This window comes from Cyprinus carpio, chromosome A4, assembly GCF_018340385.1.
Source record: "Cyprinus carpio isolate SPL01 chromosome A4, ASM1834038v1, whole genome shotgun sequence".
Taxonomy (NCBI): domain Eukaryota; kingdom Metazoa; phylum Chordata; class Actinopteri; order Cypriniformes; family Cyprinidae; genus Cyprinus; species Cyprinus carpio.
In genome coordinates, this window is record NC_056575.1 from 6,981,701 (window position 1) to 6,994,526 (window position 12,826).

A 12,826-nucleotide genomic window follows, 5' to 3' on the forward strand; every position below is an offset into this window, starting at 1 on the left:
TTCATGGCGAATCATCGAAATTCGTCAGGCCGCCACGGACACGCCCTTCAACGAAAACTCAAGATCTTCGCAATTTAACATCGCAAAGGCCTTTAGATTAGGCATACCAAATTTTGTGTTGATCTGAATAAATCTCTAGGAGGAGTTCGTTAAAATACAAGGCATGCAAATGACAAAAATGACGCAAAATTTGCCCATAAAATTAAAAATAACCGACTTCCTGTTGGGTTTCGGATATTGCTCCAAGAGTCTTTTTTGTAGGTACTGATGCTTTACATATGTGTGCCAATTTTCGTGCATGTACGTGAAACACAGCTCGAGGGCTGTTGATTTTTTTACGATAGGTGGCGCTGGTCGAGCCATTTTGCCACACCCCTCTTCTGAAACCTATATCATCCGTAAATTTCACACCAGGTCTGACGCGTGTGCAAAGTTTCAGGACTTTTCGAGCATGTTAGGCCCTCAAAAATGCGATTCATTTTGGAAGAAGAAAGAAAGAAGAAGAAGAAGAATAAAGAAGAAGAAGAATAAAGAAGAATAATGAAGAAGAAGAAGAGAAGATACAGCTGCAAGCAGCGATGAACGGGCCCTCGCACCCGGGCTCACCACCACCGGGTGGCTTTTGTAAAACAGCGAACGGCGAGAAATATATGCTTTTAATGTGGTAATTATAAGAGGAATATGCCAAAGTCATTTATATGTGCCAATCTTCCTGCTGCCAACTGGTGGCGCTATGATTATAACTGGATTTTGTTATGTAGATTTCTTCAGTCCAGCACTTTTATCAAGCATATGAAATTTAGTGCAGATTGAACATGGAATGTTTGAGTTAGTATAAAGCATGTTGTGTCCTATTGCCAACAGGTGGCGCTATGATTATAACTGAACATTGGCCTTTAGATATCTTCAGGCCATGACTCTTATCAAATATTTGAAGTTTGGTGCAGGTTGGACATTGCACGTTTAAGTTAGTGTAAAATAAGACATTTTCTGTTGTCAGCAGGTGGCGCTATGATTATAGTGGAATAATGAGTGAACAGATGTGTTCAGGCCAAGACTCTTTTCGAACATGTGAAGTTTGGGGAAGATCGGACGTCTTATGCCTGAGTTACAGCAACTTCTATTCCCATGGCGAGACCTCGAACTTTGTCACAGCGCCATGGCCACCACACCCTTCAATGAAACCTCAAGATGTTCACAATTTAACATCGCAAAGGCCTTTAGATTAGACTGACCAAAAAAAATTATAAAATGTCATAAAATATCTAGGAGTAGTTTGTTACGGCGTAAAACATGTCACTTCCTGTTGCCAGCACGTGGTGCTATAGCGATATCTGAATATTGGCATGTAGATATATTCAGGTCAGGAGTCTTCTCAAACATGTGAAGTTTGGGGCAGATTGGACATTGTATGTCTGAGTTATAGCAACTTCCTTTCTCATGGCGAAACATCGAAATTTGTAAGGCCGCCACAGACACGCCCTTAAACTAAACCTCAAGATCTTCGCAATTTAACATCGCAAAGGCCTTTAGATTACACTGACAAAGTTTGGTGTTAATCTGAATAAATCTCTAGGAGGAGTTCGTTAAAGTACAACCCCTGAAAATGGCAAAAACGACACAAATTTTGCAGAGAAAATTCAAAATAACTGACTTCCTGTTGGGATTCGAATTTTGTACCAAGAGACTTTTTTGTAGGTATTGGTGTGCTACATGTGTGTACCGATTTTTGTACATGTACGTGAAACGTAGCTCGAGGTGCACTCCGTTGAAAAATGTATAGGTGGCGCTATCGAGGCATTTTGCCACACCCAATGGAATATTGGCCTTCAGATGTGTTCAGGCTAGGACACTTATCGAACATGTGAAGTTTGGGCAAGATCGGACATTTTATGCCTGAGTTACAATAACTTTTATTCCCATGGCGAGACATCGAACTTTGTGACGGCCCCATGGACACGCCCTTTAACGAAAACTCAAGATCTTCACAATTTAACATCGCACAGGCCTTTAGAATAGAGCGACTGAAAAAAAAAATGTATGTCATAAAATTTCTCGGGGTAGTTTGTTACAGTGTAAAATATGTCACTTCCTGTTGCCAGTAGGTGGCGCTATGACTATAACTGAATACGGGCATATCAATCTGTTCAGGTCAGGAGTCTTATCAAACATGTGAAGTTTGTGGCAGATTGGACATTGTATGTCTGAGTTATAGCAACTTCATTTTTCATGGCGAATCATCGAAATTCGTCAGGCCGCCACGGACACGCCCTTCAACGAAAACTCAAGATCTTCGCAATTTACCATCGCAAAGGCCTTTAGATTAGGCATACCAATTTGGTGTTGATCTGAATAAATCTCTAGGAGGAGTTCGTTAAAATACAAGGCATGCAAATGACAAAAATGATGCAAAATTTGCTCATAAAATTAAAAAAAACCGACTTCCTGTTGGGTTTCGGATATTGCTCCAAGAGTCTTTTTTATAGGTACTGATGCTTTACATATGTGTGCCAATTTCGTGCATGTACGTAAAACACAGCTCGAGGGCTGTTGATTTTTTTACGATAGGTGGCGCTGTCGAGCCATTTTGCCACACCCTCTTCTGAAACCTATATCAGACGTAAATTTTCACCAGGTCTGACGCGTGTGCAAAGTTTCAGGACTTTTCGAGCATGTTTAGAGGCCCTCAAAAATGCGATTCATTTTGGAGAAGAAAGAAGAAGAAGAAGAATAATAATAATAATAATAAACGAAAGCAGATACAAGAGGGTCCTCACACCATCGGTGCTCGGGCCCTAATAATAAACAAAGCAGATACAAGAGGGTCCTCACACCATCGGTGCTCGGGCCCTAATTATGATTTAGAAATGAAAATGTGTAACTTTCCTGTATATCTGTTTCATCTTTGTAATAGCATGTAAATTATTATAATGTGATGTTCTTACAAGTATGCATGCATGACCCAAAAGGAAATAAATAGATAAACAAACAAACAAATCACGAAAAAAGTCAGTTTTACAGTCCTTTAGAATGTGAAAAATGACATATTCCGCACTCAAGCTTGTGTGCACGTGCACAAATTTTGCAGATGTTTATGCAATTCCTTTTTTTTCTCGCTCAGTTGCATTGTTGTTTCCTGTTTTCACCTTGTTTTCTTTTCATCCTGACAATAAATAAATGAGGTGGTGTGATGGTGTAATATTGCTGAATTATTTATTGCGTATTGTCTCTGTCATGCTCTCCCAGCATGACTTACTAAGGGTTGCTTTAATAAAAGAACATCTTATGAGAGTTATATAGTGTGTGTATGTATTTGTTTTTATTACTGGGGGACCAGACAAGCGTGACGTCAGACGCCCGCTGTCAATCAGAGCCTCGTAAGCGCGACTACAGTAAGAGCTTATCGTTGAGCAGAGCGCAGCCTGTTCGCATTTCAGCCTGTAGTTCATGCATAGACATCACGAAACCTCGTTATCTTTATTCGGATCCTCTGCATTTCTTGTTTTCCTTTCATTCCTGCCTTTATGAGATGGAGAAGAGGGCGCTTTGGACATCCTTTGTAACCCTCATCCTCTGCGCACCAGCGTCAGGAAACCTGCCACAGTGTAAAGAGGTAAACGACAGCATGACACCTTTTTGTAAAACATACGTATTTTAAATTTTGTTTCTGCAACTATTTAAAATGAATACTAAAATTGTATTCTTATATGATTGTGAGCTTTGGGGTCTTTAATGCTAGTTATGTATTAATTTTTTAATGAATTGTAATAGTAATTTTTCATACTCAAACATAATGGTTATGTATGCACAAAATGCGTGATGAAAAAGCAAAAAGAACATCTTGTTATTGATATTAAAATGGATCATATAATATGATGACGCCGCCCTCAGCTGACCAATCAGATGTCAGCTCGATTATTGTGTGTTATGCGCTGCAGTTGCGTCAGAGCTTGTAAAATGGATTCATATGAACTTTAGACATATTAATATAACGCGAATGACCTCTCTGGATCCCTCTATTTGATTTGGAAAGACTGGTGTTGTTCTTGCCTCATCCATATATTTGCGCACAAAGACGCGCATGTTATAAAGGGCAACTTCACCCAAAAATGAATGAATGGATGCTGGTCCGAATGACAGCCTCAGTTACAATTTGCTTTTTGTATAGAAAAAAACATTCTGCTTTATATCTGAAATACAGTATTGGGGTAAGAAATAATGAAAGAATCTTAACTTTGGGGTGAACTGTTCCTTTAAGAGCATTTGTGGGGGAGGCTGAGTAACAGTGGCAGGTGCAGGTGCACCATTAGTGATAATGTGTGTGTTGTAACCAAGCATCACCAGATGACATGCACCTCCAGTGGGATGCATTTATCAACTGTCTGAAGGCAGTGTATAGCCAACAACTTCATTACACTGTATTATGGTGGTTTACTAAATTATGTAATTTAATACATGGTATGCGCTCTTACCTGTGTATCTGGTCGATTTGGCTTTTGAGTGTGTAGCAGGCCCCTAAAGGAGCAGAGAACAATGGCTGCGTTTCATAGCATTGGACACACACTGATTTGCATAACAATTGTCAACAAAGAAGCACACACAGGAGGTATTTAGTGGCCTCATTATATCAGGTTGTTATCAGACTCTAATTCATTACCATCCACAACCAAAAGCAATGAGTGATCGTCATGACAACATTCACAGGGGTCCTAGCCGTTGCCCTGGTGACTGTCAGGGGACGGTAGGCAGATAGACAGGCCGTCACCCCCCTTTAGGAAACAGTAGGGGTTAATATAATATAAGATGTGCTGCCTAATTTAAAAAGAAAATGGCACAAATTATGTCACATGACCATATGTTTTGACAGGGCACTTTCTGTAAAGCTGCCCGTGTTTGAGAAGAGCACACGTTTTATTATTATTATTATTATTATTTTATTTATGCTAAAATCTTTTTAATGCATGTCAAAATAAATTTTCCACAAGATTTTATATTTATTTATATATGTATGTATTTTAAAACAGAAATAACTTCGGGATAAGCTGTTCCAGTGGCGAAAGCAAAATAAAAATAAACATCTGCATTAAAATATTCTAAATATTAAACTGGTTTATGAAATGGTCACTTTTAAAGACCATAATTTGTGGTTGATGTAAATGTCTGAATATGTCGGTGTGAAAACGTGTTTCAGACAGTTCTTACATTAAGTAGTAGTAACATTAAAAAATGTAAAAAAATAAATGGCGATATCTGTACTGTATGTGTGTTTCAGACAGACTACTACTTTGAGTACACAGAGTGTGACAGCACAGGCTCCAGATGGAGAGTCGCCATTCCTCACAGACAGGGGAGCTGCTCGGGCCTTCCAGAACCTGTCAGAGGCACAGACTGCAGTAAGAAAACAACCACATACAGACACTCTTAATGCACATACAACTGCATTACTTAAAATATCAAACCTAGTGACATTTAACCTAAAGACAGTTAAGCCAAGCATGCTGTGGGAACATTTCCTTGGTTTTATCTGTTGCTATCAAAAGCAACGGCATTTAAGCAATTTAAATGTGTCCTAATACTTTAGAGATCCTTGGTATTGTGTCAGTAAACAAACACAGTCTATGTTTACTTCTTGCACAGCTTTTTCTTGTGAAGCTGGGGAGTTTTTAGAGATGTCATCCCAGCAGTGCACTTCATGTGCGGCTGGCTCTTATTCATTGGGCAGCGGCGTGCGTTTCGACCAGTGGGACTCCATTCCCGCGGGATTCAGCAGTTTGGCTACATACATGGACTCAGGAGGTTCAGGGGATGACTCAACGACCTGCAACAAGTATATTCTGTTTATATATATATATATCAGCATATTCTATTCAGCAGTGTATTTTCTGATCTGGATCTGTCTGTTTACAATGTGCAGTTCTTCATGGACAGCTCAGGGAACGCACTTGGAATCCAATCGTGACGACTGCACAGTAGCGCTGGTGTACGCGGTGCATCTCATGAAGCAGGGATCCGTCTCCTTTGACTATCAATATGTCGACAGCAACATCTTCTTCGAGTTCTTTGTGTGTTTTACTTCATACATCTTTCATTTTTTCTACAAATGTGTTGAAGTGAATATATATCACTAAAACTAATGTTTTATTTTTGGTGCAGATTCAGAACGACCAATGTCAGGAGATGGACCAGACAGGGAGTGAGAAATGGATCAAACTCACCACTAATGGAGAGTGGGGTACTCATATGGTTAGTCATCTTGGATATTTTATTCTTATTAAAAGGAATAGTTCACCCAAAAGTGAAAATTCAGTCATCATTTACTGTCATGACGTTCCAAACCTGTATGACTTTCTCTATTCTGCGGAACACAAAAGAAGATATTTTGAAGTATGTTTGGAACAAAATGTAAGTGAGAAAATAATCACAAAATCTTCATTTTTGGGTGCACTATCGCTTTAAGGATTATGCAGTATTAATGTCTAATGTAGCTGTTTTTGCATGTCACAGGTAAATCTGAAGTCGGGAACTAATATTCTGTATTGGAGAACCACAGGAATGCTCTTGGGTGGGAAACCGGTGAAGCCGGTCCTTTTAAAGAACATCCAGATCGAAGGTGTGAGACTCTGTCTACTTCTGTGGCTCACACCCTTTTTTATGATAAAAATCAATTCATATTTGAACAATCTGTGTTTTGATATTTTATGGTCATATTAATTTTTTTTACACGTTTTTTGAGCAGGTGTGGCATACACGTCAGAGTGTTTTCCATGCAGGCCGGGCACCTTCAGTAAAACCCCAGGCTCTTCCTCATGTGAACTTTGCCCCAGGAACACTTACTCTGGAAAGGGAGCCAGTTCGTGTACACCATGCTCCAAGACACAGTACTCCCGTACGAACACACAAAAATCCATCATTCAGATGATTTCTTACATTCTTTGTTTTACCAAACAATTTGCATACATGTGATGACTGCCTGTGTTTGATATAAATGTTTGAATATGTTGATATTGCCATATTGCCATTGTTGTGAATACTTGAGCATGAATCCAATACAATCCAGTAACAAACACTTTTTCAGTGTGTATAATGTTGTTAGTATGATATATCATACCATACATCCTCTTTTTCCCAGACATTTCCTGTCTGCATTTCTAAATTGTCTAAAATGTCTGGGTTTTGCTTTGTTTTACTGTTGTATTCACACTTACTGAAGTTAATGACTGAAATGCAAGCAGGCATTGTACATAATTGTCCAACTGCACTCTAGGACTGCACAGAGCATGTCAACAGGAAAACATAGCCAAAATCTGGAAATTTTAGGCAATTTAGAATTCCTCACCAGGAAAAAAAAGAGGACGTATGGTCACCTTAATGTTTCTCTACATATGTGTGTGTGTTCTAGAGGAGGGATGGTCACAGTGTAAAGAGAGGCCTCCTTGTTCAGAGAAAGACTATTTTCAAACCCACACAGCCTGTGATAGTGACGGCAAGGTAGGTTATAATGCTGAAGGTTTTTTGTTGTATATTACAACATGTGTGGATAATTTGTTCACTTTTACATTGCTGTATTATTTTAGACCCAGATCCTGTACAGGTGGGTGGAACCTCAGGTGTGTTTGGAAAATGTGACCGGTTCTGTGACACTGCCCCCTTCTGGAGAGAAAGAGGACTGTCCACCCTGCAATCCAGGCTTCTACATGCACAACTCTTCCACCTGTTTACCTTGCCCTCAAGGCACTTATTCTGATGGCACCACAGGTATAAAGACACACATTAACATGGATACATACTCATGTATTATACAAGCCACTGTTGGTTTACTAGTACTGGTGTATAATGGAGAAGATTCCTTTTGGCACAGAATGTCAAAGATGCCCAGGAGGAACAGAACCTTCTTTAGGATATGAATACAAGTGGTGGAACATCCTGCCGAGGAACATGAAAACTTCTTGTTTTAATGTGGGCAACTCCAAATGCGATGAAATGAATGGTAAGAGTAATAGAAATAGTACTGAGATTACTAAAACAAATACTGAAATAACAAATTTAAGCTAAATAGAAATCAAAAACAAACAAAAAAATTACAAGAGCACATAACAAAATTACTAAAACTTTACCTAAAATTAAAATGAAAACTGAAAATATACCAATAAAAGCTAATATGCAATTCACATGAAATTCAATGTGTTACTTTCTGATTCTTTGTAATTATTTGTGAAATTTACTAGCACTTTTTGAGTAAACATTGTTTCATGAATATTTTTTCAGGGTAGTCTTTCAATTAATATGAAGACATAAATATGGCATCTATATAATAATTACACAACGAGAATGAAAAGAATGGTCAAACATGATACCCAATGCCTATTTGCTTCTGTAGGTTGGGAGGTGGCTGGCGACCACATTCGTAGCGGAGTGGGCGGCTCAGATAATGATTACCTCATCTTAAATTTACGAGTGCCTGGATTCAAGTGAGTCAGATCTATAATTCCAGTGTTAAAATGTTGGTTGTACATAGAACTTGTACAAGTGGCCTCTCTTTTTATCTCTCTCAGACTTCCTACTTCTGTGGACGATGCTTCAGCTACTGAGTTCGGCCGAATCACGTTTATCTTCGAGACCAACTGCAGCGCAGACTGTGAACTCTATTTTATGATAGTAAGATAATAATTGAACCTAAATAGTCTGAATTAATCTGCAAGTTATTTACCGATTCAATGTGTTTTCTCCATAGGATGTCAACAGGAAGAGCACAAATGTTGTAGAATCATGGGTAGGGAGTAAATTGAGACAAGCATACACACACATCATGACCAAAAATGCTTCGGTTTCATACACATGGGCTTTCCAACGCACCAACAAAGCCTCTGATGTAAGTATTCACCTAGAAATGAGTCTAAAGTACCTTTTTGTCACGTGGAAAAGTTCTCATTCGCTGTGTTTTTCTCTCCAAGTGCGGCAGTATGTAAATGACATTGCAAAGATCTATTCGATCATGGTGACTAATGCGATGGATGGCTCAGCGTCTGGTTGCCACGCCTGTGCTATGATGAGTCAGCGGGACGGCTCTTCCTGTGTCCCCTGTCCTGCTGGACACTTCATCAACAAAGACACCAACCAGTGCCAGGAGTGCCCACCCAACACCTTCCTCTCTGGGCATCACATTTATGGCCAAGAGGCCTGTCAGCCATGCGGTCCTGGAAGCCAGAGCAACAAGGTATGAGTAAGACCAAGAGGAAATGCTTGACTATGTTGGTTTCTTAATATTGTATAACATGCAAAATGTGTTTTATGTGTGTCCAGGAGCACTCTGTGTGTTTTAACGACTGCAGCTTCTCGCACATGGAGCAGAACCGAACGCTGACCTACGACTTGAGTGCCTTGAGTTCAGTGGGCTCAATCATGAACGGGCCTAGTTTCACATCCAAGGGAACTAAATACTACCACCAGTTTAATATCAGTCTGTGTGGGGCTGAGGTACTCTCAAATGCAAACAAAAATTTAAATATATTGCTTTGATAGAAAATAACTAAATGGTTTAAGATCATCTACAAAGTCATCTTGCATATTTGCCTTCTGTCGCAGGGGAGGAAGGTGGCGATGTGCACTGACAATGTCACGGATCTGTCCAGTAAGGACCTGCAAAATGAATCGGCTGACCTTAACAATTTCGTCGAGACTTTTGTGTGCCAATCGACCATCATCCCTGCAGATGGACGGGGCTTCAGAACATCCCTGTCATCCCAGTCCATCAGCCTGGCTGACACTTTCCTTGGTGAGCATATGGTATTTATCATACACTGCCGTTCAGAAGTTTGGATTTCCTACAATCTTCAGTTATTTTTCTAATTTTTAATCTTTCATGAATAGAAAGTTCAAAAGAATAGCATTTATTTGAAATAGAAAGTGTGTATATGCACTGTGATATAGAGAATATGCATGCAAAAATGTAAATGTTAATATATAATAGTTGTACTTTCGGACGATGTCCCTCAATCAAATTTAATTTTTGGCCCTTCATAATAAAAAGTTTGTACACTGTATGTGATGTATAATAAAGTTTAGCTCTATTCAGAGTAGAGGTGTTATACTGCTTACTCCTCTCACTTCCTCATTCTTCCATTTCTCAGGAGCTTCTGTTGATAACAGTCTGGATGGGGTCACTGTCAGCTCAGACCTCTTCCCTGAGTCTTCATGGAAAGATCCAGATATCAACTTCTTCTATCGGTAAATAAAGAAAGATCAACTTGTTTAAAATAGGTAGTTGATGTGTGCAATGATATTACATTTATAACACAAAGTGTTTTTTTCTCCTCAGCTCTCCACAGCCCACAGCATCCTGTCTGAACGGCCGTAGCACAGTCGTGACTCTGCGTTGCAATCCTGAGAAGAGTGCACGTGGGGAGCTCACTGTGCCAAGGTGCATGTGTTTCGATGCTCATTATCTGTATTTGTTTGCAAATGTATGTATTTTACGTCCAAATATGTTTATTGCATTTGCATTTTTAAAAAGTGTTTAAAATGGGCATAGCAGAGTGTCTCAGTAAATGTAAGAAAAACGATAAAAATGGACAATCAACATTTAAAAAAAACACATAAATAAAACACAGACAGGATGTGTAACAAAAATTAACATTTGCATTCTTTGTATATTATCAGTAAAGTTCAACAGCTGAAATATTACCTATGAGTGAAACATCATTATTATTATAAACGCTAATTCAAATAGCATTTAAAGTTTTGCCGGCCAGTTGCAAATATGCAATGAAATATGCAATGATTTGCATTTTCAAATTTAAGTTTTGCGTGTGATTTGGGTTAGGAATGCCTTGAAATGAATCATTCAGCTACAAATAGCATCCACAGAAATTGTCGGACTGAATTAACAAAAAACAACTTTGAACAAACAATTTTAATTGCTTAAAGACAATGTGGTAACGTTAATCACGAAAAAACACTTTTTAATTGTGTTTGTGTGTTTAGCAAGTGCCCAGCAGGAACATGTAATGGCTGTGAGTTCCATTTCCTCTGGGAGAGCTCTAGCGCTTGTCCTCTCTGCACTGAAACAGACTACCATTCGATTGAAGGAGCGTGCAAAGGAGGAGTGCAGGTACCTCGCTTTCCACTAATGCATACAATTTATTTGGCATCTTTCTGATTTTTCATGTATCCTTCTCATAACAGGACACCCTCTATGTGTGGAACGAACCAAAATTTTGCACCAAAGGAGTACCGCTCCCGAACAAGACCTCCGCCCACTGTGAGGTGGTCAGCCTTTGGGTGAAGGCCGGAATTGGGGGCGGAGCCTTCATGGCTGTGCTCTTGGTTTGTCTCACATGTTATTTCTGGAAAAAGAACAAAAGGTAACAAGCTGTCAATGGAAGTTGAGCTTGAGATGCAAAAAGTGCTTTTTGTTTTTTGACCCTCTTTTCTTTTTTGTACAGGCTTGAATATAAATACTCCAGGCTTGTGATGTCGGCCAATAAGGACTGTGAGTTGCCAGCAGCGGACAGCTGTGCACTAGCAGAGGGAGAGGGGGAAGAGAATGAGGATGATGTTGTCTACTCAAATACTCCTTCTTTACTGGGTAAACTGAAAGCTATCGCGAGCAAGGTCAGTTAATTGTTATGAGCTTGATGCCATGACCAGATGTTCTCAGTATATGTTTATTTATTTTATATATATTATATTAATTGAAGTGCTTATGGATATAGCTAGTGGACATACATAGATATCATGTGATATCATATATTATTACTAAATTACTGGCAGCACAACACAAATCTGCAACAGACAAATATATTTTATAATTAAAATAATATTAAAAGAAAATAAATATATTAAAAATGCACGCACTCAATTCATCAAAAATAACATAAAATAAATTCATAAAGTATTTTTAAAGAAATTTAATAGTTTTATTCAGCATGGACGCATTGCATTGATCAGAAGTTACAGTAAAGGCATTTAGAATGTTAAAAAATAATTGTATTTTAAATGCTGTTCTTTTGAACGTTGTTCACCACATATCTTGAAAAAATTTATCATGGTTTTCACCAATATATTAAGCAGCTCAGCTGTTTTCAGCACTGATAATAATAAGAAAATAAAAAAAATAAAAATAAAAAATTAAATTTAAAATTTTACAGACCCCAAAAGTTTCTTTTTTTACTGTATTGATCAAATAAACAAAAAATTTTTACAGACCCCAAAAGTTTGAATGGTAGTGTATGCTGCAGAAATGGCTTTTGTTAGAAAGAAAAAAACATCATGAGAATCATGAGAAACTAAAAAACAAGACATTAAAAAATAATGCATGGCCTCTTAAGACTTCTGTAATAACTTGGAGATGATACAAACATATTTTCTGTGGTAAGCGACATGCCACAGATGCTTATTGAGCTTACCTAAAATAAATCTGGTATAGTTTTTGTTTTCATCTGATGTTTTATTTACCTTTGTTTGGCTGCAGGCAGATGGAGACAACAGTGAGTCAGTACAGCTGAAGTCTTCTCAGTCAGAGAGATGGGTTTGGGGATAACTGGAAAAAAAAAAAAAAAAGGACCGCCACTGATGGAGAGAAAGAGACAAATACTCATGGAGTTTTCAGTGTTTTGACACTCCTTCTTCAGTTTCTCAATATTTCCAGCCATCCCCCGTCAAATGTCTGTAGGGTCTCAATACAATATGCTGTGAGTTAAAAAGCAGTAAATCTCTCTAGTTAAAATAAAATTCACCCCATAAAGTAACTGTATCACATATTTACAGCTAAAACATGTCAAGAGTATCCAAGCACTGCTTTCTGAAACACATCACAGTATACTAAGAA

The 12,826-nt window shown here is 38.5% G+C and overlaps 1 protein-coding gene across 2 annotated transcripts; it reads left to right on the forward strand.

Moving 5' to 3' along the window:
* The first annotated feature begins 3,354 nt into the window (after positions 1-3,354).
* Positions 3,355-12,541, forward strand: LOC109079849 (endosome/lysosome-associated apoptosis and autophagy regulator family member 2-like). Of its 2 annotated transcripts, XM_042748870.1 has the most exons (22): positions 3,355-3,613; positions 5,273-5,393; positions 5,638-5,827; positions 5,915-6,062; positions 6,154-6,243; positions 6,505-6,610; positions 6,737-6,886; positions 7,400-7,488; positions 7,575-7,755; positions 7,859-7,987; positions 8,378-8,468; positions 8,553-8,655; positions 8,732-8,869; positions 8,951-9,214; positions 9,301-9,474; positions 9,583-9,772; positions 10,128-10,224; positions 10,316-10,417; positions 10,981-11,107; positions 11,182-11,360; positions 11,442-11,610; positions 12,470-12,541. In XM_042748870.1, exons 1-22 carry the CDS (start codon positions 3,530-3,532, stop codon positions 12,536-12,538), a joined length of 2,991 nt encoding a protein of 996 aa, XP_042604804.1. In that variant the 5' UTR covers positions 3,355-3,529; the 3' UTR covers positions 12,539-12,541. The 2 variants fall into 2 exon arrangements, with proteins under 2 accessions (XP_042604804.1, XP_042604795.1); XM_042748861.1 differs by having other exon boundaries at positions 5,638-6,062.
* The last annotated feature ends 285 nt before the right edge of the window (positions 12,542-12,826 follow it).